A 26,992-nucleotide genomic window follows, 5' to 3' on the forward strand; every position below is an offset into this window, starting at 1 on the left:
AATCTGTTTTGGCTTATACAGTCACACTACTTCACATTTCTAAGTACCAACTAATGTGAAACTGATACATGAAATTACAGTAAGTAAGTAGTTAAGGTAGGAGATATAATGGATCGTGGCTTGATGAAATTGCAATACTTTCCTTATTGAGGTTACTTAATGAACAGGCCAAAACTAACGAGAGAGACCTCTGACCAGGATGACTATGTTTCGAGCATACTTTACTCAAGAGAGACCTCTGATCAGGATGACTATCAATTGAACAGGCAAGTTAAATTCGAGTCACCACAGTCCTGAAAACTGTTATATCATCATCAGCTTGAATTGTCTTGAAGCTGTTGGTGCCAAGGCGATGGTGGTAGGACATACTCTCAGTTATCAGGCGTAAACTGATTCCTTTTTTAAACTCACTCCCAAATATCTTAAATAGAAGATTCTGTAGAAAAACTGTAATGAAATATGTTCTTTTTTCCTTGTTAGTGAATATGTTGCGGCACATGGAGAGTTGATGTGGGAATGTCCAGTGGTGCTCTTGACTCTAGACCAAAGGTATTTGACAATCTTGGTTCTTGATTAGTTGTTTTCATGTCTCTCTACAATCTATGGCTGGCTCTGGTGTTGTTTCTTCAGGTTCTGGAGATAAAAGGGGACAAAGCTAGAGTTATAAGAAGTAATTGCGACCTAGATCCACGAACTCGCCTTCACTCTCTCCGTCCCGTTCTCCACGATGGCTTTTCTTCAATTGAATCAATATTCGAGGTGTAAGTGATAAGATCACACGTTCAAGTTTCACATAGTTTTAAATTAGAGAAACCTGGAGATAAGAGTCGTAGGTTTTTTTACGGCAAGGCAATGTTTTTTTTCTTTCAATTCTCTCAAATAACATCTCTACAGATGTTATTCTATAAGGGTTGTTTTTAACTAAAAATAAAGTACTCTCAAATCTTCTTTACAAAATTATTTTTCTAAATACTATTTACCTTTGAATAACACCGGATTTGCTAAAGATTTTATAAATTGTTAATTGAATAACAGGAGATTTCAAGTGATGTTTAATCACTTTATACAAACTCCATATTGAATAACAGAGGATTAAAAAAAAAAAAAAAATCTAAATCACTACTTGAATAACAAGGAATTTTAATCAAATCTCACAATCTTTTAAAATATTTGGTTCAATACACCTCCTTGATGTTATTCAAATCTCTATTCGGATCCATGTTTTAATTATCCCAATATAAATCTATGGTTCGTGAATATTTAAAATTTGGATATCAAATCGAAATGTCTTAAAAAAATGTAAAAAAACAAAAAATAATACTAACACAAATAAAATAAAATTTAAAATATAATACAATATTGAAGTTGTTTTAGAAGTTATTTTATGTATAAATAAATACTTATAAATTAGATAATGGATACCCAAAAATAAATAAATTAAAATTTAAAATTCCTACAGTCGTAGATCCGAGTGTTATGGAAGCGGATCCTGGATCCGGGTAATAATTGGAGTCCCCTCAACCAGAAACACGACCAAAAACTTTTCACCATCTTCCAATCTTTTCTCTTCTAAACTTCAACACACACTCTCTCTCTCTCTCTCTGATCTCGATTCCGTCTACGATGAGCTCGGAGGAAGCCAAGGTCGTTGGTAAGTCCGATCCGTTCCTCTTCATTTTAATCATTGCTATTGAATTTGGGATCTAGGGTTTCCTAATCAGCAGAATGTGACCGGATCCACGTTTCTGATCTCGAAAACATTGATTACGCACATGGGTTTTCTAATTGATGAATTTGTTGGGGGGTGTAGTGCCAAGGAACTTTAGATTGTTGGAAGAGCTAGAGAGAGGTGAGAAAGGTATCGGAGATGGTACGGTGAGCTATGGAATGGACGATGCTGATGATATCTATATGCAATCCTGGACTGGCACCATTCTCGGCCCTCATAATGTATTCTCCCTCCTCACAACCCTTGTTTTACATTCTCTCTCTCAATTAAGATGATAACAAGATTAGCTTTTTTTTTAGTGTTCTAACAAAATTAAAAATCATGTTTTTGGGTAAGCCCTAAAGTAATTAGCTTTGTTTACATTCTCTTTGTTTGAGTGATTAAGATGCAAAGTTTAAATAACTTGCAGAAGATAAGCTTTTTAAGTGTTCTAACAAAAATAAAAATCATGTCTTTTTTTTCTACTTTTTTGTCCCTATGTTTTGGGTAATGTCTTTGTGCCCTTAAGTAATTACCTTTTACTGCAAATGATCCATTAATTTTAGTTTACCGCGCTTTACTCCAAATGGTTTTTAGCTACATTTTCTTTACCACTTTTGAGGGGTGGATAGAAATAAATAAATAAATTGTTTTGGGTTTGAGAAGATTGTGATGATGTTTGTTTGTTGATATGACTAAATATCAGACTGCATACGAAGGGAAGATCTTCCAGCTGAAGTTGTTCTGTGGTAAGGAGTACCCAGAGAGTCCACCAAGTGTGAAGTTCCAGACCCCGATAAACATGGCCTGCGTTAACCCTGAGACTGGAGTGGTAACCTCTGTGACATCTCATTGCTGGTGTTGTATATGTATGTCAGCTTATTATAACAAGGAATTGTATGATCTCAGGTTGAACCGAGTCTCTTCCCTATGCTCACTAACTGGCGGCGAGAATACACAATGGAGGACATTCTGGTTAAACTGAAAAAAGAAATGATGACTTCTCATAACCGCAAGTTAGCTCAGCCCCCGGAAGGTAAGTAATTTCTGTAGTACCAGAACCAAACTCGGTTTACAATTCTTTTATGATAAGACAAACTTTGACAATAGCTAGTTTTTTTTTGGACTGTGTGTGTTTGCTTATGATAAGTCTTGTTTGCTTCTAACCAAAGTATTTTTTATCCAGGTACCGAGGAAGCTAGGGCAGATCCAAAGGGACCAGCCAAGTGCTGTGTGATGTGAAGAGAGAGGTTGGGGCTGTCAACAATTTGTATTAATATAAAGGACAATGTATATAAAAACATCATTTGAAGCTTTTGGAAATTGCCTACAACTTAATGTTGTAGTGTTGTTTGAGATTATATATATATATATATGTCCACCAAAAACAGGTGATAATTATCCTAATAAACTTCCCCTCTTCTAAATTCTCAATTCGTGTACGAGTTCTAAGTTGTTCTATTAACTGGTGTAATTTCACAGTATCCTCCGCTTAGATGCGCCAGTTGTTGTGAAAAAGGGAACTAGTTTTTGCTTTTGTTAGTTAATAAATAGAAAGTTTGAGTAAATAGGTTCTAACTGATAGTACCGTGTGTGTGAAGAAATGGTTGATATATATAGTGACATAAGAACAGTTGTGGACTTGCACTTTCTCAGCCTCATGCTTCAATGATAAACAAAACGTTATCATTGATAATATATACAGGTACACATAAAATTAGTTGTGACCATAAACCAAATTTACCAGAGAATAAGTTGCAAGATGTATCAGCTTCGGTGCTTCTTTCTATCGCTCTACCAACTTTGCATCCACCATTGATACAAGTCATACAACCAATATTTTCTGATTTTATTTTTCTAAGAGGTGTTGGACTTCGCGGTATTCTGATGAGCAGCTGCATATATAGACGAGTTGGGATCGGTTCTGAGGTGAGAGAGAAGGTGTTGTACATCTGGTCGGAGAGAATCTGCTGCTCTTCCGATTAATGCCAAAGTGTCTGCTCTCGGCTTGCTGCTACTTTGGACTGCTCCTCCTTGTCCCTCATAGTGAACAACATGGTGTCTGCACCCGTTAGAAAATGACACAAAAAGAAACTCCATTAAAGAAAGTCTTACACAGTTAGTCATTTGAACAATTATATTGTTACTGGGATAAAGAGACTAATGAATATATAGGTATGGTAATTAAGAAGAATCTTACAGGAAATCAATTAGATCTGCAATCTGGGATGCTTCAACAGGGACCGGTGTCTGCGAGTTCTTTCCGAAAACATCCACCATTGTGCTTAAGAGAAGGGCTAGAGTCTGTTGAGAAACAGAAAAGAATAGCAAAGTAAAAAATTTGACAATAAAGAAATATATAGTCAGAGGTTCATTAGAGTACCTTGTTAAAGAGTGCATGTGCGTTAGCAAGCCTCGGGAGAAGTGGCCCCATTATACGGAACGCGACTCTGAGCATTGCGACAGATGTTACAGGTCTGATGTTCTTGATGATGAGATGCGTGCCATCAAGCCATTCTTGTGGGAGATTGCTGAAGAAAGCATGAAGCAAGGCGACTACATTTCCTAGAAAAAAAAGACACAACAATCTAACATGTTCAAAAAAATACAAAGAAACATTCACCTAAGAGTTCAGAAGCTATATAGTGTTGTTACCTATGGCGGTGGAGGTGTTATCCTGAGCAGCCCATGTAGGATCCATCAGAGCATAACCAACAGCAGAGTCCACTTCACCTTGTGATCTCTTCCCGTCACTAAGCCACCATGTCTCCCTCGTCACACGCGAAGCCTCCACGTAAAGCTGCGTGTGAAACTCCGGAGGGAGCTGAGCCAAGAGAAGCCCGCAAGCCTGAATCAACAGACACGACAGCTGCTGGCACGTATAACCGCTTCTAGAGACAAAGCTCGCCGTGTTCATACAACTGGACCTGCTTGCCCCCATGGAGTCCGTGCTCCCTCCCGAGGGAGACGTAGGCAGTACTGACGAACCCTGCCCAACCCCGTTTGCAGCACCGTGGAACCCGTTGCCGGATTGAATAAGTGTGGACTGAATGTTGACGATGATCTGGACAAGAGAAGAGACGATCTGAGCGGGGGAGACGGGAAGAGAGAGGATCTCGATCACGGCCGTTTCAAGAACCAGTTGCGTGTAGGTTCCTGGATCCTGGATCTGGTAGAATGCTTTCTGTCCTTCGGAGGCGTTCGCTGGTCCGGGCTGGGATGCTCCTGGGGTTTTACCGTGAGGAGGTCTCGATGAGGTGTTTAAGATGTCAGCCATTGAGCCAGACCTGGAGCTACAGTTGCTGCTGCTGCTGCTGAGTGGAGGTATAACGTTGTTTACGAGGTTAAGTAGGAGGTTGGCAAAGTAATCCAAAGGTGGGCACGTGGCAGGACCGGTGTGGGTGATGTACTGCGGGAATGATTCAGAGAATGGAATCTGCAGGAGAAAATGGAAAATGATTTCTCACTGATCTATAAAGAAATGAGATAACACACTAGAAAGATTGGTGGTATTTTTCAGTTACCTTGCTGAGACCAAGCACTCTGAGAATCTTCACAACAAGTTGCCCGGGGAGATGACCATAGAAATAGGCGAGTATATCACGAACAAACGTGAATCTGAAAGGATGGTAAGCCAGAAAATTCGAGTATGCAGTCAAAATTTTATCAGCTGCATCCATCGCATTGTTCTCGATGAGCCTGTACACTACTAGCGGGATAACTGGAAGCAAACGTGCCGCAATATCATCAAAGAACGTTGGATGCCTGGGGGTTTAACACAATCAAAACAATCCCAAATTTTAACAGAACGCGACAGAAAATTGCCAAAAAAAGGCATAAAAATGTCACGAACACACACAAGTTTGCCAAGTTCTCATGGAAATGGTCTAAGACACATCATTATTACCTGTTGTCCTTCCAAGCAAGATGGTTACCAAGGGCCTTTTGGAGTTCATTGCGTTTGAACACCTGCGTGCAAAGCCAGTGCTCAGGATTCCCACGGTTTACGCAGAACACATTAATCCTCTGTAGAAGCTCTGGCCTTTCGAGTATCCTTTTCTGTAGGAAAAAAATGTAAACTTTAATATGATCTTTGCGCTTATTTCAGGTAAAAGCATGAGGAACATACAGCAATTATCAAGGCGTGCGGATCATCATCACGGTCAATGAGCGCTACAAGAAAAATGTCGAGAGGAAGCATTTCATGTGTCCAGAAGAAAAATGCAAGATTTGCATCGTTCTTGTTTAGAATCTCCTGAAAAAAATATTAAGAAGCAATGTAAGAAGATGGAAAAAAAAGTGAGGTCACGCTGTTCAGACAAACAGAAGAGGAACCTCCAAGCCGTGTCCTCGCTGAAGGTCTAAATGAACGTTGTGAAGCAAAACATCTACGAAAGTGTATATGTTAGCAGTGACTTCGTCAGGAGTAACCTCTCTCAGCACCCGTGCCTAATAATCGTTTCCAAGAGAAAATCATACCACTATCAAATAAAAATCTGTTCACAAGTTTGAATAGAGACCAAGGTTCAAAAAATTGCTAGGTGGTAACTATTTTAAACCGATTTAGATCAATTTAAACCTATTTTAAACCGATTTGAATCATATAAATCGGAGTTTAATAAAATCATCTCGGCTAGAACTGAGTTGCCCCCTAGAAGGATTGTTAGAACCATGATAGAGACTAAGCAAAAGATACCAGATTTGCGCTGTTGATCTTATCAGGGTTGCCTTGCATAAGCAGACAAGCACCAGCACATAGATACTGACGGTGTTGAGGAAAACTGTGACTGAGGTACGTTGTGACGTAAGCGGGTTCAGCAGCTGGCGAAAGAAGCTGCGTGCACTGGTTCAACACAGTTGTTTCAGCCTGTTGCCACGCCTGAATCGATAGGCCCCTCTTGTCTACCCGTCCGATCAAAGCGTCACGGAGAAGGGATGGGAAATGGCGCAGCGTCTTCTCGGACCACGTATGCTGGCTCGTCGCCAGTACTTGTTCCAACATGGTTTGCAGATAAACCATGTGATCAGCATCTGCGATGCCACGTGTTTTGATCGTGATGGCTAGAGTCATGATGGTTATGCGGCTTAATGTTTCAGTGAAGTCAGTGGGCCCCTAGTGATAGGTAACATAAGAACAATTATTAATCCTGACACCAAATTTAAAAGACACACACACACACGCCCACTTACTTTTTGATCACGTTTTACAGAAAAGAAGTCTCTGAGTGATAAAATGAGATTCATGCATAAATTTTCGGCTAGTCTGAATACACGGTGGTCGCCACGTTTTGCTTTCAGTGCAGAGAGTATTTTAGTAACATCATACAGTAAACTTTTGCTTTTTCCTTGGTATCTGCAAAAAGGTGCATTTAGTGATGTCAGTATAGAAGGATCTACTTCAACTTGAGAACTTTTTTGTTCATTTTTTACCTGTATAACGGAAGCAGACGATAGTTGAGAATCTCAAGAACAAGCAAACTCACGGAAGGCTTGCTTAACAGAGAAGCATTTCTCTGGGCAATTTGCTACAGAAAGTTAGGCAATCTCATGAATCGCTTGTGATAAACTAAAAAAAAAAACAGTAATAAATACAAGATGATGAGAGAATCAGAAGGAAGCAAACTAGCTTACAGTGAAATGCGAACGGAACATAGAGTGAGGGGAAATGAGCAGCAATCTTGTGTATGTCTCTACCATTGCAATGCTAGGAACAACCAGCTGCCATATGTTTTAATATGACATAAATTCATTTTACTTAGGATTTTAAAATCTACTATAACATTTCTGAACAATCGACCGTGGAGAAAACAGGTCACTAAGTAAAGCAACATAGACCACTGCATCACTTAACATATATAATGTGGATGATTGGTTGGATTGTAGCTGTCCAAATGTTACTGTAGAATTTAGTCAGTCGAATTTTTGATTTAATTGTATCTGATGTATTCGTAAAAACTAAATGAGAAAGAAAATAAAAAAAAATATTTTCTACAGCAAATATTCTTTCCTACAGCTTAGTACAGAAAATAAAGCTTTCTACAACTATTTCTTTATTTTTTTGGCTTTAGACTTTAAAACTAAATAAAGCTTGGTGAATTGTATAGCTATAGATATAAATTAAAGCTAACACACTTGCTACAGCCTAACATTTTGAGACAAAGTAGTAAACAAACCTGGCTAACAAACAAGGCTTCTTCCATCTGAAGGGCCAACTTCAAGCACAGGTTCATCGAAAAGCCAGATAACAATGACATGGGCAACGGGCTCACTTCCTGCATCATCATCGTTCTCTCGTTTGGTGTTACTCCAGGCAACAACTCAGCCACGCCAGCTGACGACAGCCAGTTTATAACCGTTTCACACGCCGGTTGCGCCATGGTATAGGAGACAACCCAGAACATGCCAATCGACCTATCATCCAAATTCATATAATCCATCATCCGCTCTCCTGAAACAAGAAACATAACTGAGAGAGGGAGTAGTTTTCATAATCGGTAAGGAGTTGTCAGTAATCTACTCTACCTTGGCTTCTCCACCACTCATCAATCTGTTTCCCCTTCAACAGCTGTTCATTGTTTAGGTATGCCCTAGTTGTTGCACTTAGTGACCAAATCCGTAGATTCTGACAGCTGCTTACAAAGTCAAGCAACACGCTCTGAGGGTTATTGGGATCCGTTCTATCTTCCCTGTGAAATGATAAGATCTTCCTAGTCGTCTCCGCCTGATAGAGTAGAAGTTGTGTTGTCAAGCTCAAAGAAAAAGGAAGTACAAGATCAATGCTATTGAGCAATGACTGACCTTTTTAGGATCGGAGTTCAAAGCAGTCATCACAAGCTCCACGCGTATTATTTGTGCAAGCAACCACGTCACATGATTCGTTCGAAGAATATGGTTATCATCACCGTTAAGGCGTAAGACCAACTTATCGATAAAATCAACAAAGTCAGTACATCCACTTTTGATTAGAAAAAAGAAGATATCTGAGAAAACCAGCCACTCTTGCCAGCAATTTGCATCTGCATAGAAAGAAGAAGATACCAAAGTTCATACCAAAACAATCATCCTAGTATAGTGGTATCTCAACTCTTAACATTACCTGAGTTGGTGAGCTTGAGAAGCTCAACAATCCTGTCAATGATTGCCTCACAAATCATTTCAGAAGTGAAAACAGCACCAGGGATGGGCCCCGCTTGTGCAGAAGGCCTATAACAAGGGGTCACAACAAGAACACGCTTCCACCATTCTGGCGACGGAGTAGTGCGGATCGCATGTTTAATGCAACGCACTGCTCTTTCCCAATCTAGGCTTCCTTGTGGAACAGACATGGCCAAATCCTACCAGTTAAAAAAAAAAGAAGATTAAAACACACAAATGGTCTGCCTATACAACTAAGCTGCGAAAAACTATTAACCTCTCCAGATAAAGGTTCGCCAAGCACACTTGGATAAGTAATCGGAGAATAGCGAAGGTGAGCCACAGCTTCTGCCGAAACATTAGCAGTTGGTTGGGACGATATACGATGAGTACCAAACGTCGGACAGTGAAGATGCTGGTCCAACATAAGCATGTGCATGGCCATCGCATCTCTCCTCCGGTGTATCTCCATGACAAGAGCGAACAAGGCTTCGTCATCAGGGATGTTCTCAACAAACTGCAGACCACTCCGCAACAACTCATAAAACGGAATCTTAGATTTGCCCACATCTACCAACAGCCAAATCACTTCCAAGCAGCTCCTCAACCATTCAGCTAAACTCTTCTCAGATCTCCACCTCTTCCCGGGAGAGTCCTCACTCTTGTCCCAGTTCACAAGCCAGCTCATCATACACTGGAAGATCTCGGCGTGAGTGGTGGGTTCGAGATTAAACTCAACGCCAATCAAGATGATCTTGCAGCTGAGCTGACGCAGACTGTTCACCGCTGCAGCTCTAACTCGTTGACTGCTATTCCTCATATCAATCTGCTGCACATTGTCTAAAGATTTTGAGAAAGCAGTTGATTCGTTTCCTGAACTAACACCAACAGGAACTAAAAACTGTGAAGAAGTAGCAGCAGCAGTTGCTGCTTGGCTTAGTGAAGCCTCAGCAGCGGAGACGGAAGAGAGAAGGGAAGGTAAAAAGCTATCCCAGTTAACGTAACCAATTCTACACAATGTACGCAGGGTGAAGAGAAGAAACTCAGCCCTAGGTGCGTGATTGCTACACTGCAAGACCATAGATATCACAACAGACTCCGTGATGGCCCGTAACTGATCCGGGTCCTGATTAAAAAAGAGAGTTGGGTATTAGCAAAAAACTATTATGTTAAGATGAAAAAAGGTGGAAGCTTTACATTGAATTGGGTCTGAAGCTTCTCGAAATCGGCAATGAATTGGTCGTTTCTAGGTGGTAAGTCTCTAACGGGAGCGTGAACACGCTTCTGTGATTTGTTCCTGTCCAAGAAAGATTAGATTTTTATTTGTCAAATTGATTGCTAATTGAAGGATGTGTGGAAACCTACGGAGGATCTCGTATGGGTTCATCGGGATTTTGACGGGTTCCTCTCTGTGAAAGAAGAAAAAGTGAAATCAGAAGCGAAATTGGAGAAGGTGGGAGATAGGAGGAAGAGATTGTACCCCTAGGTAGAGGTTGAGGAGATCAACGATTGCAGCACGAGCAGGATGGAACTGGTACGATCGGGAAGATGAAGGAGCAGCGACTATGCGCTGCGATTGATCCATTTGCTCTCTCTGTCACTTTGTTCGTTTGTGATCTTTCTCAGGTTTTGGGTTTAAACGGGTATCTCTCTTCTTCTTTTTTTGGTGACAAGAATGTTCAACAGAACACAAAGAAGAAACAAAGCTTTTGTCAACTAAACTCTCCATCTTTCGCTAACTACTGCTTATAACTTAATCCCTCTTTTCCGTGATAATCTATTTTTAGAAAAATAAAAACATATTCTCTCCTCGGAAAATAAGATTTTCTAGAATTTTCACGTTTATTAAAAATATAATAAATATTTACAATTTATTTTTAATATAATTTCCAATAACTACCCACCAATAAAATTTAATCAATTCAAATATTCAAAATTAATTTTTTTCAAAATTATACAAAGTACCTTAAAAATATAGAAAATCTTATTTTTGGGAACGGAGAGAGTATTTTTTATATTTTCAATACATTTTTATTAGGTAAATTTTAGAATTTGAAAATATTGATTGTGTTTCTTAAATTTTGGTTTGTGAAAATCTATAAAATATATATTTTTGTTATTTTATGAAAAAATATTCCCTTTGTTCCCAAAAGATTTATATTCTATTTTTTTCACACATTTTAATAAAACACATAAATTTGCATAATTTTTTGTGTTTATCTTCTTTCCATAATTTTAAACCAATAAAAAAATCAATTAATGCAATTAAAATTTTTGAAGTTTGCAATTAGTTAATAAAACATGCATTGAAAATGTAAAAAATGAATCTTTTAAAATATTTTTTTTCTCTAGAATATGTATCTTTAAAGAATGAAGGGAGTATAATTTAAATTTTTTTTTATACCCGAAAATTCTAAAATATAAATCATGTGAAATGGATTGGAGTATATGACCAATAATCTTGTAGTTAGGGGAAACTACAAACATTTAAGTTAAGCAAAATATAACAAAGATGCAGAAAATGTTAGAAATCATTTTAAACCAAATAAAATAATCTAGTTTTGTTTTGTAGTTAAACCGATTCCCAAGTTTTTCAATCGTTTCTTGAATAATCTGCCACTCTCCTGTCCACTATCCTATGTTTTTATTCATCGTTTAGAAAACTCTTAGGCTGACTCTTTGGCAAGATCAGGGCCTTGATCGACTTATTATCATAGACTAATGCAAGTACTTGTTTGACCAAAAAAAAAATCACAGCTCAGAAAAGACATCAATCTCGGCATAGGCTTCTGCTACATTCTTTCACCAACCCAAACATATGCATGTGCTAGATACCTAAATGATTTGTATCCAATCCAAAACAAATCTTTACAACATACACAAGTGAGTAGCGAAAGTACTGAAAAGAGAAATTTTCTCAAGGCGATTTCAAGTTGCATTTGTGAAGTCTGAAACAATTCACAGGAGAAGAAAATTTACACGCCACGAGTTAAAAACCTGTTATTGATTTGCATCAAACTCGAAATTAAATAGCGTGTGAATAATAAGAGACAGAGAAAACAGAAAGGAAGGGGGACAAGTTGAAGATGGTCCTTTTTAGGTGGATCAACATTTACTCATTGGTGAGGGGCTCCACTGCAGTCTTGAAAAGAAGAACATAAACCTTGTCGATCTGGAAATATATGAATCCTCCAATAGAATGAGTCACGTATGAACCAAAGCTGGTCCCAACGATGCAGTGCCATGCAGGGCCATAGGCTGAATCAAAATCCTGAAAAAACAGTAAGATCAGATGGAAAGTTTATATACATTTTGATGCAAGTTTAAAAGCTAACAATCAATGCTCTCTAAGTAGGAACAATATGCCCAGATTTTAAAGTGTCCATCATTAGACCCTGAGACATGTACAAATTCTATGAAAAAGCTGCATAAATGTCAAATTCTATATATGGTGGTAGTAACGCCAGACCGGTCTATCAGAAGACAACCGATTCCTTTGAAGAAAGAAGTCTACGCTTGAGCGGGGCTCGTTCCTAAAGCAAAATGCTTCAGATTTATCATGACCAGTAGCATCTAACACTTGACAGAACAGATAAAGAAACTATTAGTGTTTCAGAGGTGAACAGAAAGGAACTTTCTTCCTACGTCATTCATGGAGTCGTACAAGATGACAAAAGGAGAGAGAGAGTTTTAAAGGAATATTTTCTGTTCTTTGATAAAGTGTGAGCTACCCACACTATATACATGTTTGATAGCTTATCCGGAACAAACCGGTTAAATGAGTAAAGCTAAAATGTACAACTAAACCATATACATTATACTCATAATAAACCAATATTCCCCCTCAAGATGGAGCATATATGTTAATGAACTCCATCTTGCTCATAAGATGTCGGAAAGGAGAAGGATAGAGAGGTTTAGTAAGGATGTCAGCTAGTTGATTTGCTGTCCTTACATGAAGAGTTCTCACTAGACCTTTCTTAACCCATTCTCTAACAATGTGACAATCACGCTCCACATGCTTCGTTCTCTCGTGAAAGACGGCATTGTTGGCTATATGTATGGCAGCTGTGTTGTCGCAGTACAAAGGTGCAGCTTCTCGAGTCTCAATCCAAAGATCTTCCATCATGTTTCGAAACCAGAGCATCTCCTTAACCGCTTCGGACATGGCGCGATATTCAGACTCAGCGGAAGAACTAGAGACAGTGTCTTGCTTGTTTGACTTCCAAGTAATGAGAGAAGAGCCTACAAAGACGCATAAACCAGAGACACTTCGACGAGTATCAGGGCATGAACCCCAATCAGCATCAGTGAAGGCAGAGAGCTTCAAGTCTGAACAAGCTGAGTAAAAGAGACCCAAGCCGATTGTCCCTTTGAGGTAATGCAAGACCTTGTAAGCAGCATGAAGATGTGGAGCTCGTGGAGAGGAAGTGAACTGACAAAGCTTGTGAACAGCAAAAGTGATATCTGGTCGAGTAAAAGTCAGATAAAGGAGCTTTCCAACAAGTCGTCGATATACCTCGGCGTTAGGTAAGAGCTCACCATCTTCTGTAGACAACTTAACACTGGGATCCATGGGAATTGAGGAAGGTTTACAGCCAAGTAGACCAGTATCAGCCAATAAGTCAAGCACATATTTACGTTGACAGATGGAAATCCCTGAAGAAGACCGAGCGATTTCCAGACCAAGGAAGTATCTCAGAGTTCCTAAGTCACGTAGTTTAAAAGAGGCTTGAAGAGCTTCTTTAAGAAGCATTGTGGCTTTCTCACAACTACTTGCGATGATGATGTCATCAACGTAGACCAAGACTGCCATGTAAGTGTTCCCAGAATTCTTGAGGAAAAGGGTATGATCACCGGAAGAAACAGTAAAACCCAACTGCAGCAACGTCTCTGAAAACTTTAAAAACCATTGACGAGAGGCTTGTTTCAAACCATAAAGTGACTTCTTCAACTTACAGACAGCATTAGGAGGGAAAAATTCCCCCTGTCTAGGTGAGTATCCTGGTGGTAAAGACATGTAGATTTCTTCGTCTAAGTCACCGTTGAGAAAGGCATTTGAGATGTCAAGTTGAGACAGCGACCAATTCTTTGCAGCGGCAACAGCGAGAAGTAACTTAACAGTAGAGAGCTTGGCTACGGGTGAAAAGGTTTCGACATAATCTATTCCCTCCTGTTGCGTATAACCCTTAGCAACAAGTCTTGCTTTATATCTCTCTAGAGTACCATCTGCATTCAGTTTGACCTTAAAAACCCATTTGCATCCAACATCTCGTTTTCCCTCAGGTAAGGAACATATTAACCAAGTGTTGTTCTCCTCCAGAGCAGTGATTTCAACTCCCATAGCATCACACCATTCCTTTAACTTGCAAGCCTGAGCAAAATTGCGAGGTTCAGGGATGCTATTAACGGCATTGATGAAGATCTGATAAGGATCGGAAATAGCTTCATAAGACAGGAAGTTTGAGATAGGATGCTCTGTACAGGAAGTCACAGAGTTACAGTCATAGTCTTGCAGATAACGCGGAGGCTTGGACACTCTGCGTGTAGATGGCTCAGTTGAGGAAGACGGTTCATCAGGAGAGACGTCTGCAACTGGTACATCAGTATATAAGTGAGGAAAGAACTTATCTTTGTCTGCAACATCAGTAGATTGAAGAAACGGAAAGAGATTCTCATAGAAGACTACATTCCGAGATATAAATATCTCATTACTCTGAACATCAAGAAGTTTGTACCCTTTGTAACCAGATGGGTATCCAAGGAAAACACATGCCCGTGCTCTGTCCTGAAACTTGTGACGACCCTTAGGAGAAGTACTAGCGTAACAAAGGCATCCAAATGTTTTGAGGTTCGAGTAATCTGGAGCTTTAGAAGTCAGCATCTCAAAAGGAGTCTTATTCCCAATAACAGCAGAAGGTGTTCTATTAATCAAGAAGGCAGCAGTGAGGACGCAATCACCCCAATGACTGAGAGGAACACCAGATTGGAAGAGGAGAGCTCTGGCTACGTTAAGAAGATGCTGATGCTTGCGCTCCACGACAGAATTCTGTTCTGGAGTTTCTGGGCAAGAGTGATAGGATATAATTCCTTTCGCTTTGTAGAGAGCATCAAAACGTAACTCAGGGGCGTTATCAGCACGAACTGACTTGATATGAGCATCATACTGCGTTTCAACCATGCGAATGAAATCCGGGAAGATAGTTAGGACATCGCTCTTCTGTTTGAGAAGATAAATCCAAGTGACGCGAGTATGATCGTCAACTATGGTGAGGAAGTATTTATATCCTTCCTGCGTAGGTTCAGAGAATGGCCCCCAGACATCAATGTGAAGCAGTTCAAATGGTGTAGAACATAGCTTAGGACGTAAATGATAAGACAATTTCTTTTGTTTAGCACGATGACAGACTTCACAATGCATCAATCCTTTATTCTTTGTCTTTGAAAAACCAAGTACATCAGAGAGAAGTTCTATACGCTCAAAAGAACTGTGTCCAAAACGTTGGTGCCAAACAGAAGCATCTACAACATTATTAGTAAAGGAAGAAGAGGAAACAGGAGCTGCAGCACTTGTATCAGCAACATCCAAGACGTACAGGTTCGCAATCCGCTTACCGCTTCCAATCATCGACCCCCTGATAGGATCCTGTATTGTAAAAGAACCAGAATCAAAGATCACTTGAGCTCCAATATCATAAGTCAAAGAGCTGACACTCAAAAGATTGAGTCTAAATTCTGGGATAAACAGAACATTCTGCAGGGTCAAAGTAGCATCAATGATGATCTGACCGATGCCACCAACTTTGAGTGTTGAACCATTTGGAAGATTCACAAAATGGTTAACGGAAGTATCAATATTATGAAAAGCATCACGTTCGTGAGAAACATGGTGGGTTGCACCAGAGTCTACGATCCATGTGTGCTTATCAGTGACACACTTAGTGACACTGAGAATTCCAATAAAGCTGAATGTGGAAGAGGAGAAGGATATACCAGAGTGGTCAGTGGGCTGAGACACAGAAGGAGAAGCAGCACCACGATCAGGTTGAAGCTGAGAACTGAAATAGGCAATAAAGTTCTGAATTTGATCCTTGTTCAGCTTGCCAACGAGATTATCAAGACCACTAACAACTGAGGATGAATCCTGAACAGCAACACTAGCTGCAACGACATGAGCCTTTGGTTGAGAAGACCTATCAGTGTTTGATCTCCCCTTCTTCCAACCAACTGGATAACCATGGAGCTTGTAACAACGATCAATAACATGACCAGTGTTTCCACAGTGAGCACAAATCGGTCCAGATTTCCTCTGAAAAGCATTCACCGCGCCTTGATGAGGAGGGTTTGAATCACCACCGAGTGAAGCAGACGGTGCAGAGTTAGAAGACACAGGCAACACAGTGGACTGAGATGTGCCATGACTAACTTGAAAGGCAATGGGAGTGATGACAGAGTTGAACTGGCGTTGGCTATCATCTTGATCTAAAATGTTGCAAATCTCCGCAAGGTCAGGAAGAGGCTTTCTCATGAGAATCTGACTACGAATGATAGAATATTTCTCATTGAGACCAGCCAAGAACTTGATGGTTCTGCCGCGTTCAATCTTAGCTTTGGCTGCACGCTGGCTGAGACAACTCGTTGTGTTGCAACAGAGACAGGTTTCAGGAGGTTCCGTGCCGTCCAAGTTGTCCCAAAGGGTCTTGAGAGTAGTGTAATACCCAGAGAGATCCATGGAACCTTGACGGAGATCTTGAATCTGTTGAATCAACTGAAAAGTCCGTGGTAGATTCGTCTTATGAAAACGATTATGAAGGTCAGTCCATATCTCAGTCGCATCATCAAATGACAAAATACTACCGTAGATTTGAGAGGAAACCGAGTTGAGAAGCCAAGATTTTACCATACTGTTACAACGAGACCAGATCCGAAACAAAGGAGTAACGGAATCAGGACGAGGGAGAGACCCATCAACAAAAGCGATCTTGTTCTTCGCATCGAGAGCGATCTTCATCGCAGAGCACCACTGGGTGTAGTTTGATCCATCCAGAGTAAGGGAAACGATCAACAACCCGGGATGATCAGCGTGATGAAGGAACAACGGCGAGTGAACACTGTCTGGGTTCATCGAGACGGAGAAAGCGTACGGATCCGGAACAAGCGGGGCTACAACAGCTTCAGGTGAAGGGGAGCCTCCAGGGTTTGGATTCGAGCTACCGGCGCGTGTAGAACGACCAGAACGGCGAGAACGACGGAGAGAAACCACCATCGTGACGACGAAGCAATACGACAAAAGAAACAGAGATCGATGAAAGGTCACAAAACGGAGCTCAAAAGAAAGAGCAGAGAACGATGTTGAGCTTGTGCTCAACGCTCTGATACCATATTAGTGTTTCAGAGGTGAACAGAAAGGAACTTTCTTCCTACGTCATTCATGGAGTCGTACAAGATGACAAAAGGAGAGAGAGAGTTTTAAAGGAATATTTTCTGTTCTTTGATAAAGTGTGAGCTACCCACACTATATACATGTTTGATAGCTTATCCGGAACAAACCGGTTAAATGAGTAAAGCTAAAATGTACAACTAAACCATATACATTATACTCATAATAAACCAATAGAAACATCTATAAAATCCATTATATCAAATGGTACATCCTAGGTCTCATAAGTCATGGCCTTAGTCAGCTCAAAAAAACCATCTCAAATAAGCAAATATAACACATCCAGTTTCAAGACTAGTTACAAAGAAACTCATACTTTATGCCCCACCCAATCCTAAAACGGAAAAGATTCCAGATTCGTCAAGTCAAGCAAGATCGAGAAGACAGCAACACAATCTACAGAAAGCATGCGACTTGAGACGGTAGCCCCATAGGGACCCAAAAGCAGTAAGAAGAAGAAAAGATGTGACCTTTTTAAGGGAGAGAGCGAGTCTTTTGTTGTCGGCCTTTCCAGGAGTGGCGTTCAAGAGCTCACGCGACAAACCGAAGGCCCTGTTCTGCATAACCAGAGGCATGTCGGAAGCTCTAACTCGAACATTGAACTCGTCTTTAAGGTCATGCTGCTCTTTAGCCTTCTTCTTCTGCTGTATCAAGCTGTTCAAGAACTTGCTTCTTCTCTCTAGTTCCAGCTCTACTCCTTCCATGTTTCTCGCTCTACTTGCATTAGGATCTCGTTTTCGCTTTTTTTCCTCCTTTCTAAATCGGAGAAGAAACCCAAAGCTAGAGAGAGTCTCGGAGAGCTAGTTAGTTCGTTAAGCGAGCACCATCTGTTTGACAAAAATGTCTGAGAAAGAGAGAGAGAATGAAGAAAAAAGGAATGATCTTTTTGAGAAAGAGAGAGTAGGACAAAATAGCGTTCTTGTGTTAGCGTAAACCAGCCGACCAAAGACAAGTTCATAATTTTACACCCTTGGTCTTTGGTCTTCAAATAATATAATTATTACCCTTTTTTTTTTTTAACTGGCTTTCATATTAAAATTTAACAAAGAAAAAAAAAAGGATACAGAGTTCACAAACAAAAAGAAAAACAGAACAAAAAAAAAAGAAATACAACTGGTATTAAAAGAAAACAACAACACCGATAAAAAAACCCTAGAAGGTGAATAACAATGGCTTACAAGATGAACGAAAGTAAAATTAGTACGACAAAACTACCGGAAGGTGAAAATGGTCAGACTACACAGACAAGTCACAGAAGCAACTCCGGGCCTTACATTCAATTACCTTTCAGAGCTGTTAATCCGGAGAGGAGCCGAAGGATCCTCACTATCGTCCAAACAAGCACAACCACTGACAATTAAGCACACAGAAGGTGAGAAGCAACATACCTGAGAGGCACGAGCACACACACAACTCCAATGGCCGAAAGGACAGGTTGCTAAGGAGGAAGCTAGGCGTAGGAGAAAACGGGACCTGCACTGAAAGGAAGAAGACTATTTCTGCCGCGGGAAATCCAAGAGGACACCATGACACTGGGATGAAACAGCCTTAATCGTGCCGTCAAGGAGGAGAAAACGGAACTCCATGACCACGAACCCGATAAACACCACCCACGATACTTCTCTTAAAACAAGAGAGTGTTTCCTTACGAGATAATGGAATCAAACGAGACAGAACGCATGACCCTGAAGATGAAGAACCAAGACCCCAAAGCCCAGAAACCTGGAGAGCTCAGAACCAGGAAACGGGCTCTCCAACCCACCATCGCCGTGAAACCGAAGAGGGCAAAGACAGGGGAAGCTTGACCAGACAGCCGACGCCTGAGTACCAGACACCTCCACGCGCCAAGACTATCCTTTGAGCAACACGCGCCACCGGGAGAATAAAACCTGACACCGCCAAGCTCTTCAACACCGATGCACCCCTTGTGAGCAAAGCCCACGAAGCCCTACTTGGGTATGAATGGCAAGTCGCTGTCGCCGAGACACCAAGGCAGAGAGCCAACCCCACAAACACCACCCCACATCAACACAGACCGCTGACAGATCTGAACCGATTGAGCCATCTCCATGACTCACGCGCCTCCAGAACTGGCCTAGGGAGAATCACACCAAAGAGATCTGAAAATCGGCAGATCCAAAACCCTAGCCACCTTAAAATCCGACTCCGCAACTAGCTGCACCTCCACGAACCTCGCCCCTTTTTCTGCCTTTCTCTTAGATTTTGTCGGACTTAACCTTCTCACATTTCTTTGATTAAAAAAAAACTTCTCACATTTCTATTGTAAGTTTTTATAAAATATATTTAAATTGTGTATGATTTAAAAATAAAAAAGAGTAACCACAAAAGTTATAAAATTTCACTTTAAAATATTCCATTTGAACAAATTATTGGATAAGTTTCTCAGTTTTTTATAAGCCAATAAATAATGGAGTTACTGGTCAAGAAAATTTTCTTTGTTGTTATCAAAGATTCAAATTTCAAATTTTGTGAAGATTTACACCAATGGAAAGACACGGTGAATTTCTTTGCGGACCAATACACTATTAAGAGTTATATAGACTATATGCATTCAAATATATGGAAAGCAGTTGTTTGTAGTCCACAATAGTAAAAAAACTCAAATGAACTTTTTTTCTTTCAAATGAACTTATTCTCTTTCAAACTATTCTGCAAATAAAATGATTTTTTTATGGGTCAGCACACTACTAAAATCATTTAGATTATGTCATTCAAATCTACGAGAAGCACCTTCAGACCAAATTTAAAGTTAAGATATAGTTGTGGATCAAAATAGTAAATATCTTAAATGAGCAATTGTGTTCCCCAAACTATTCTCTTGAACTAGATGACTCATAACCTTGTAATTTCTTCTTCCTTGCAATTTCAATAAAATGCTATCTAGAAAAGATAAGATTTCAATTTGTATCAAAAAATGTTTGTGTAAGGTTCTAATAGCTAATGTTTGTTGCAATAATCTTAGTTTTAAGTGTTGTTCACCTCTGAACATTTTCTGACTGGTGACCTTTTTGGAAACACGAAGAACGAATAAGAAAAGAACGTATATAAATAAAATTGCAGGAATAAAAAGGAATACTTGTTCCTTATCAAATTTTATAAGGAATGCTTTTGTTCTATATTTTTCTACAAAAAAAAGGAATGGGAAGGAACAAAAAGGAAAAACTATTCCTTGTTAATGGTGATTTTTTTGGAAATGATAAGGAATTCAGTGTTCTCTTTCGTTTCTTGGTTACCATTCAAAGCGTAGTTCTCTCTAAGTTCTATGGGTCTTTTATATTTTTGCGGCCAATAGAATCTGAATAGCTTTCGAGCAGATCAGATTTCAATTTGTATTGTGATCAGACTTTCATTATTTACAACTTTAGCAAAAAAAAAAAGGAAAAAAAAAGTGCCGGACATGTATCATCCATCAAGCAAGGCATTTCAGCTACTATTTAATTCCAAATTACAATTGATCATTGGTGTGCTACATAAACATGTATAGTAAAAACAATGTTTTGCGAGTAATTCCCCTATCGGCTGAATTCTCTTGGTGTAGAAAACTAATAAACATTCAACATCTGGTAGTTTAGGGTGGTGACGAGTTATCAACACACCTCTAGACAAATCTTGACAAGCAGACTACTATTCATCATTATGCTTTGGGAATATTAAGCATGGGCCGAAAAGTAACTAAGAAGGCCCAGTAGAGGTGCGTTGATGTAAGTCGTGGGCTCAGTCAGCTGAAAGTACGGCCTTGAATCAGGAAAATCGTCAGTGACATTAGGCCCACCAACGACAGCGCCAATTAACAAGTTAGGGTTAGGGTTCGGGCTGAGGAAATAACGAGATCCTTCTTTGCAGCCTATGCGAGCAGGATGATCCACGACCGAAGGAACCGAGCTTCCACGATGGTGAATCCTCTGTGGAAACCTCGAACCATACCCAACCATGTACGACATTTTCATTGGATTATCTCCTAGTATGTAGTCCACCTACATTAACGTACAACACAAGCAACAGAAAATACTATTATGTCCACTCCTTCATCTCGGTGCTGAAACAGCGAAATGTAAGAATGTTAATTAGTTACCTGTCGCTTGGCTACTTGACGGAGAAGAGCTGGAGAAGCTGTGAATTGGCCACAAGGCACCACCTTCTTGGCGTGACTTAGGTAATTAGAATATGTTAATAATAGAAATGACAAAGATGTTACATGCTGCATGTTACTCCCTCCACTTTTCACTAGTAATCCTCCTGTGTTTGTGTTATGTTACACAATAAAAATCAAACATGATGAGTACAAATAACTAGAGAAACTAGTTAAAAAATTTTTTTTTTGAAACAAGAGAAACTAGTTATAATTAAAACTCTTTTTTTTTTACCTAGTGAGTATTCCACTTGAGGGTGAGAAATCCCAGGCAATAAAGAACAGATAAACTCGTCAGCGTTTTGCTTAAAGCTCTGAAAATAATCTGCTTTTCCCATTAAGACCATTTTGGAGATTAAGACATTAATCCCAGCATGTTTGTTATCCCAACCAAACTCGTGAATAGTATCTCCAGCTCTAAGAATCTCTTTGTTCTTCACAATATACAATCTATATACTCGTTTCTTCGAAGCTTTGTGTAGCCATGCCGCTCCCCAGAGCAACTCATCCTGCACGCACACTCATCTAGTTAACGTTTTACTTCTTTTGATTATGATCAGATCTAATTGTCGTAATTAAAACCTTTAGTTACCTCGTAACCGTTGAAATTGCAGTAAAAAGGACATACTGCTTGGCGAAGACTATCACTGTACGCTCCTCTGTACTTATTAGCGAACGCAAACACCTACATCCATGATTTAATGAATTAACATTTTGAAAGTCATTAAAGAAAGCCAGATGTTGACCAAAACAAACAAATAAATAAAAACAAAGTCAGATTTTGTGGTTTTTATTTATTTATTTTAAAGTGAAGTGCTTTATATAGTTAACAGTAGCGTAAATTGCATGTTTGTCAAAATTTGTTAGAACAAGAAATCAAAAGTGTACGGATAATAAAACATAAAAGAGAACATTAATCACGCAAGCAAAGCATAATTATCTGTTTAAACTTTTGGACAAAGCATGCAATTTTTGTTAAAAAGAAGAAAATTAAGAACGTTAAAGTAAAATTAAAGTAGAGTACCCTTGCTGCACGGTCCAGCAGGCGTTTTGAGTATGCTGGATCGCGTTTTGCAAACACGATCGACGCGGCGGCTAAAGCGGCTGCAGTCTCGCCGGCCACTTCAGAACCAGGATGATCCTTGTCGACTTTGTAAACCGTTCGTAGCGTGTCCATGTCCTCAGGACGTTCCCAGCAGTTGTGGTCGGAGTAAGCGTCTCCGACTTGTACGAACACGACGCTGGGAATGGCAGTCGCTTTGAGGAGGTAGTCCGTTCCCCATTTGATCGCTTTCACGGCGTTTTCTAACTCCGGTCCCATCGTTTTCCCGAAGTCTATGACGCTCCATGACATCATGGTCGTCGTGAAGGCCATCGGGAAACCGAACTTCACGTTGTCTCCGGCGTCGTAGTAGCCTCCGGTCAAATCCACGCCGGCGGAGGAACCGTCGCGTAATCCGGAGTCACGGCGCCATTTAAGGCGTTGATCTGGTGGCAGCTTGCCGGAGCGCTGACCTTCGAAGAAGAGGATGCTCTTCTTGAGAGCGTCGCGATAGTCATGTCCTGTGCAGATCTCCGGTGAAAGTAGAAGCAAAGCGAGAATAATCGCCGCCGCCGGAGCGAGTCCCGACAAAGTTAACGATTTTCCCGCCATTTTCTATAAGTCTTGAGTTTGGTTCTGTTCTTCTTTTTTTTTGTATTTGTGAGATATAGCGGGAGAGATGTGAAAGACTCTTTGTGCGTAGGCTCTTTTATACTCGAGAAAAGAAAAGAGTCATTTGGGATTCCACGAGACAAGTGACAATGGATAGTTCCTACGTGGATTTCATTGATTGGACGAAGGTGGACCATGTTGGGTAGATACGGTTGATCGGGTCGGGTTGTACGGCCCGTGATTGACGAGCGATTCCCAGTAATTTAGGCTTTTTAGGATATACGTAAAGATTTTTCCGTATTGCCCTATCCATGACAAGTTAAACCAAGAGTTACGTCTAGATATACTAGTTGTTTATAGCAATTTTCAAGAACTTATGTTGGTCATCATATCATTGAACCGCCGGTTCAACTCAAACATACGCTATATATGATTAAATGTATATAATGCATGTATTCGTATACTTGGAGTAATGTGCCGGATTCAACTCGGTACAACCAATCATCATATTATGTAACTTAAACAATCAGAAAACTAATTCGAATTCAAATACATATTGATTTAAACTGTTTAACTTCAAAATGTTATTCCGTAATATGGTCAAACATGGTTTTTTAGCGAATTATTGAAATTATATTAAGTTAAACAAATATGTATCACTTTGTTCCTATATTTTTGAATTCCAACAAAAAAAAAAAGTCTAAAGAGACTAAGGTTTGAAATGGGCTCGACCCAGTATTTTTTAAAAAGTCTAAACTTAAATCATAGTACATACTTACATAACCATAAAAATGCCGTTATAATGAAAGAGTGGGAATGTTATAAATTTGAGACAGAAGAGAAGAAACGTTGACAATTTGACATATACTAGTATAGATAATAAACTAGATGAGATAGCCATATGATTAAGATACGATTTGCGTGGAATACGAGGTTGACTTGGAACGCGAGGGATGTTGCAACTTGCAACTTCCACAAAGCCGACGCATATAATCTTCCTTATTCAATGCGCCATTCAATATTTTCCACATTGTTTTCTTTTTTCATTTTTCCCGAAATGAAATGTAAAGCCAAAATTATTGGGAAGTAAAATAATTAATATACGGTCTTTTATGTTTAAAAAAAACACAAATTAATACACGTAAAAAAGGGAGGGTGGGGGGGCTAATTGAAGATTTTGTCTAATACAGATATAAACACATTGAAATATAGGGTGTGAATACAGGACAAGGACAGAGCAATTCGAAAGGAAGGGGGGCTAATTGAAGATGCTCTTTATACTTTTGTGGATCATTTTTCTCATTAGTGATCTAAAGATTCTACAGCAGTCTTGAATAGAAGAACATAAATATTGTTGATCTTGAAATATATGAAACCTCCAACGGAATGAGTGACGTATGAATCAAAGCTGGTCCAACCATGCAGGCCATAGGCAAAATAGAAGCTCTGAAACATAAGACAGATGGAAAGTTTGTTTTATTAGTACAGAGCAAAAGTAAAGTTTATAGACATTCTGCAAGTTTAGATTTGGTGAAACGTGTTGTTTATAGGCCTATATACATCCATGATTACAGTTTGTTAATTTTTGATGTGAATATAAAAAGTCAAATTGTGTGTTTCTTTTAGTGCAATATTTTGAAGTAAAGTGCTTCCTAATTCATAGATGTTGGTCAACAAATTAGAACTAAGGGAAATCAACAATGTACGGAAACAAATTACAATATTCAAAAACATAAAGAGAATATTTCTCATGCAAGCAAAGTATAACCAACTGCTAAATTTTTGACAAAATTACGTTTTGTTTTCTCCCTTTCATTCGTTTGAAAAGAAGAAATTGCTAAACTTTGGTTTAATTTAACTAAGGGCCTTTAATTTAATTTGGGTTTAATGTCAGTGGAAGTAGTTAAAGTTTCCATCATCGGAAGTAGTTAACATTCCATCATCTATGTGTCTCTTAACATTTGGTCCTTCAAGACAATAATTTAAGCCTTCAAATCTCCAACACTAGGAGAAAGAGAGACGATCAAAGGAGTGAAATGATTGCCACTTGGAATCATTTAAAATATAAGATCCAGCAAAATGCTAAAAGCACCAAAACTCATGCCCGCTTGGTAACAATGAATAATCTTAAAGAAGCATATCTAATTTCGAACTCATACACACAATAGAGAATGATTGGCTCGACCGAAAAAAAAAGTATTTGCGTCCCTGTAGCTCTTCACCATGTTTTAAACATGATGAGTTTTATACTTTTAGTGTATTATGATTTTTAACATTTAGATTATTATATATTTACAATTTTACATTATGAAACCGAGTGCTAGAGAATCAGCATATTTAGATTAGGGAAATTTATTGCTAGATCTTCTGAGTTAGTTTTTAGTGATACTTGAAAAAGCTATAAGTCTGATTTTGAAAAACATGAGATCTGAGACTGCAACTGGATTGTTGATTTTCGGTAGGCTTGGGCATTTTATCCGGACCCGAAAATCTAACCTAAAACCGACCCGGAAAAATCCCGAGTCGGGTAGGAACCAAACTGATATTTGTTATCTTATTGGGTCTTGTTGTGGAGGATCTGCGGGTCTTGGACCTGACCCGAACCGAACCCGAAACTCGAAACCCGATGAGTACCCAGAATACTCAAAACTTCTAGTATATATTAGATATATATGGGCGTTTCAGTATATTTTTAGATTATGGGTATTTTTTAAGATTTAGATTTTGGTTTTCGGGTATGGTTCTGGGTTTCGGGTAAACTTTTATATTTTAAAAAATATAATTCGGATAATCATTTAAAATTTTGGGTATTATCATGTCTTCGGGTCAGATTTTAGGTAAAATTTCAGATATTTTTCGGGTATTTAAATATTTTCAGGCATTTTTTTGTGTTTTTGATATTTTTTAGACTGGACCTGAACTGAACCCGAACCGAAAAATTATTACCTATTGGATCCAACTATCTAAGACCAGAACCGGCCTGGACCCGATATGACCCGAACCAAACTTGCATCGGCAAATTCTAATCACCTATTGGGTCTAAATACCTAAGACCCAAAGAATCCGGACACGACAAAATCTGACCCGAACCCGATCCGAGGACCCGAATGCCCAAACCTAATTTTTGGAATGGAATGACTTATTTCATTAATTCCAAAAAAAAAATCACCATCTGACATGAATGTAATGGAATACTCATTCTATCAATTCCACAATAAAATAGTAAAATGCAAAGATGAATGATCCCATAACAAATTTGGTTATGAATGAATAGAATTAATTTCATTCCATTTTTTTATGTATTTCATTCTTATCATTCCATTTATTTTAATTTTACCAATTCCTTATTTTAATATATCAATACGACACAATCATGGTAGGCATGAATGATGTAACTGGATTTACAATTTTTTGGAATGCAATGATGTGGAATGGTTGATTCCATTCATTTATATTTTTTTACCATTTACTATGAATAAAATAGAATAGTCATTCCACCAATTCCAAAAATAATTAGACAAAATACAAAAATAACTATTACATAACAAATTGGTTCACGAATTAACGAAATGAATTTCACTCTATGTTTTTACTGTAATTCATTTGTATCATTCCATTTATTTTTATTCCACTAATTTCATATTAGTTTATCAGTTAGAGCCGAAGTAGATCAGTAACATATGCTTATTCGGCTATGTAGTACCCATCGGATGCAAGATCAATGGTTCTTAGATATCTCAAGCGATATCAAGCAGCCAATGAAAACTTGTAAAGGTAGCATCTATCATCACTACATTCTAAGCCGGAACCTTTACTTTAAGAAATAAAATATCGATCGAATTCTCCGGAATATTACCAATAAATTTCTGTTAGCTAGAACAGTTGGTATCCACACATTGTCGTTTT

The 26,992-nt window shown here is 39.1% G+C and overlaps 4 protein-coding genes across 6 annotated transcripts; 1 reads left to right on the forward strand and 3 right to left on the reverse strand.

Moving 5' to 3' along the window:
- Positions 1–1,440: 1,440 nt before the first annotated feature.
- On the forward strand, positions 1,441–3,137 carry LOC103840784 (ubiquitin-conjugating enzyme E2 variant 1A). The gene is made up of 5 exons (XM_009117300.3): positions 1,441–1,651; positions 1,811–1,950; positions 2,415–2,540; positions 2,618–2,744; positions 2,895–3,137. The coding sequence occupies exons 1-5, from the start codon at positions 1,624–1,626 to the stop codon at positions 2,948–2,950; spliced, it is 477 nt and encodes a 158-aa protein (XP_009115548.1). The 5' UTR covers positions 1,441–1,623; the 3' UTR covers positions 2,951–3,137.
- A 163-nt stretch (positions 3,138–3,300) lies between these two features.
- LOC103840785 (mediator of RNA polymerase II transcription subunit 23) lies at positions 3,301–10,570 on the reverse strand. Of its 3 annotated transcripts, XM_033279330.1 has the most exons (21): positions 10,323–10,427; positions 10,208–10,251; positions 10,040–10,139; positions 9,120–9,968; positions 8,805–9,042; positions 8,507–8,724; positions 8,231–8,429; positions 7,882–8,156; positions 7,340–7,426; positions 7,139–7,233; positions 6,899–7,061; positions 6,405–6,821; positions 6,044–6,157; positions 5,838–5,963; positions 5,616–5,767; positions 5,233–5,473; positions 4,364–5,144; positions 4,092–4,273; positions 3,909–4,012; positions 3,540–3,770; positions 3,301–3,509 (listed from the first exon to the last, which is right to left on the reverse strand). In XM_033279330.1, exons 1-20 carry the CDS (start codon positions 10,425–10,427, stop codon positions 3,566–3,568), a joined length of 4,695 nt encoding a protein of 1,564 aa, XP_033135221.1. In that variant the 3' UTR covers positions 3,301–3,509; positions 3,540–3,565. The 3 variants fall into 3 exon arrangements, with proteins under 3 accessions (XP_033135221.1, XP_009115550.1, XP_009115549.1); XM_009117302.3 differs by having other exon boundaries at positions 3,301–3,770; positions 7,139–7,221; positions 10,323–10,570; XM_009117301.3 differs by having other exon boundaries at positions 3,301–3,770; positions 10,323–10,569.
- A 1,126-nt stretch (positions 10,571–11,696) lies between these two features.
- Positions 11,697–18,232, reverse strand: LOC103840786 (dynein light chain 1, cytoplasmic). Its single transcript, XM_009117303.2, has 2 exons — positions 17,753–18,232; positions 11,697–12,113 (listed from the first exon to the last, which is right to left on the reverse strand). The coding sequence occupies exons 1-2, from the start codon at positions 17,984–17,986 to the stop codon at positions 11,955–11,957; spliced, it is 393 nt and encodes a 130-aa protein (XP_009115551.1). The 5' UTR covers positions 17,987–18,232; the 3' UTR covers positions 11,697–11,954.
- Positions 18,233–20,714: 2,482 nt separating this feature from the next.
- LOC103840787 (endoglucanase 4) lies at positions 20,715–26,934 on the reverse strand. The gene is made up of 5 exons (XM_009117304.3): positions 22,457–26,934; positions 22,025–22,117; positions 21,668–21,941; positions 21,376–21,539; positions 20,715–21,277 (listed from the first exon to the last, which is right to left on the reverse strand). The coding sequence occupies exons 1-5, from the start codon at positions 23,084–23,086 to the stop codon at positions 20,954–20,956; spliced, it is 1,485 nt and encodes a 494-aa protein (XP_009115552.1). The 5' UTR covers positions 23,087–26,934; the 3' UTR covers positions 20,715–20,953.
- Between the last annotated feature and the right edge of the window lie 58 nt (positions 26,935–26,992).

The sequence above is a fragment of the Brassica rapa genome, chromosome A09 (assembly GCF_000309985.2).
Source record: "Brassica rapa cultivar Chiifu-401-42 chromosome A09, CAAS_Brap_v3.01, whole genome shotgun sequence".
NCBI lineage: Eukaryota > Viridiplantae > Streptophyta > Magnoliopsida > Brassicales > Brassicaceae > Brassica > Brassica rapa.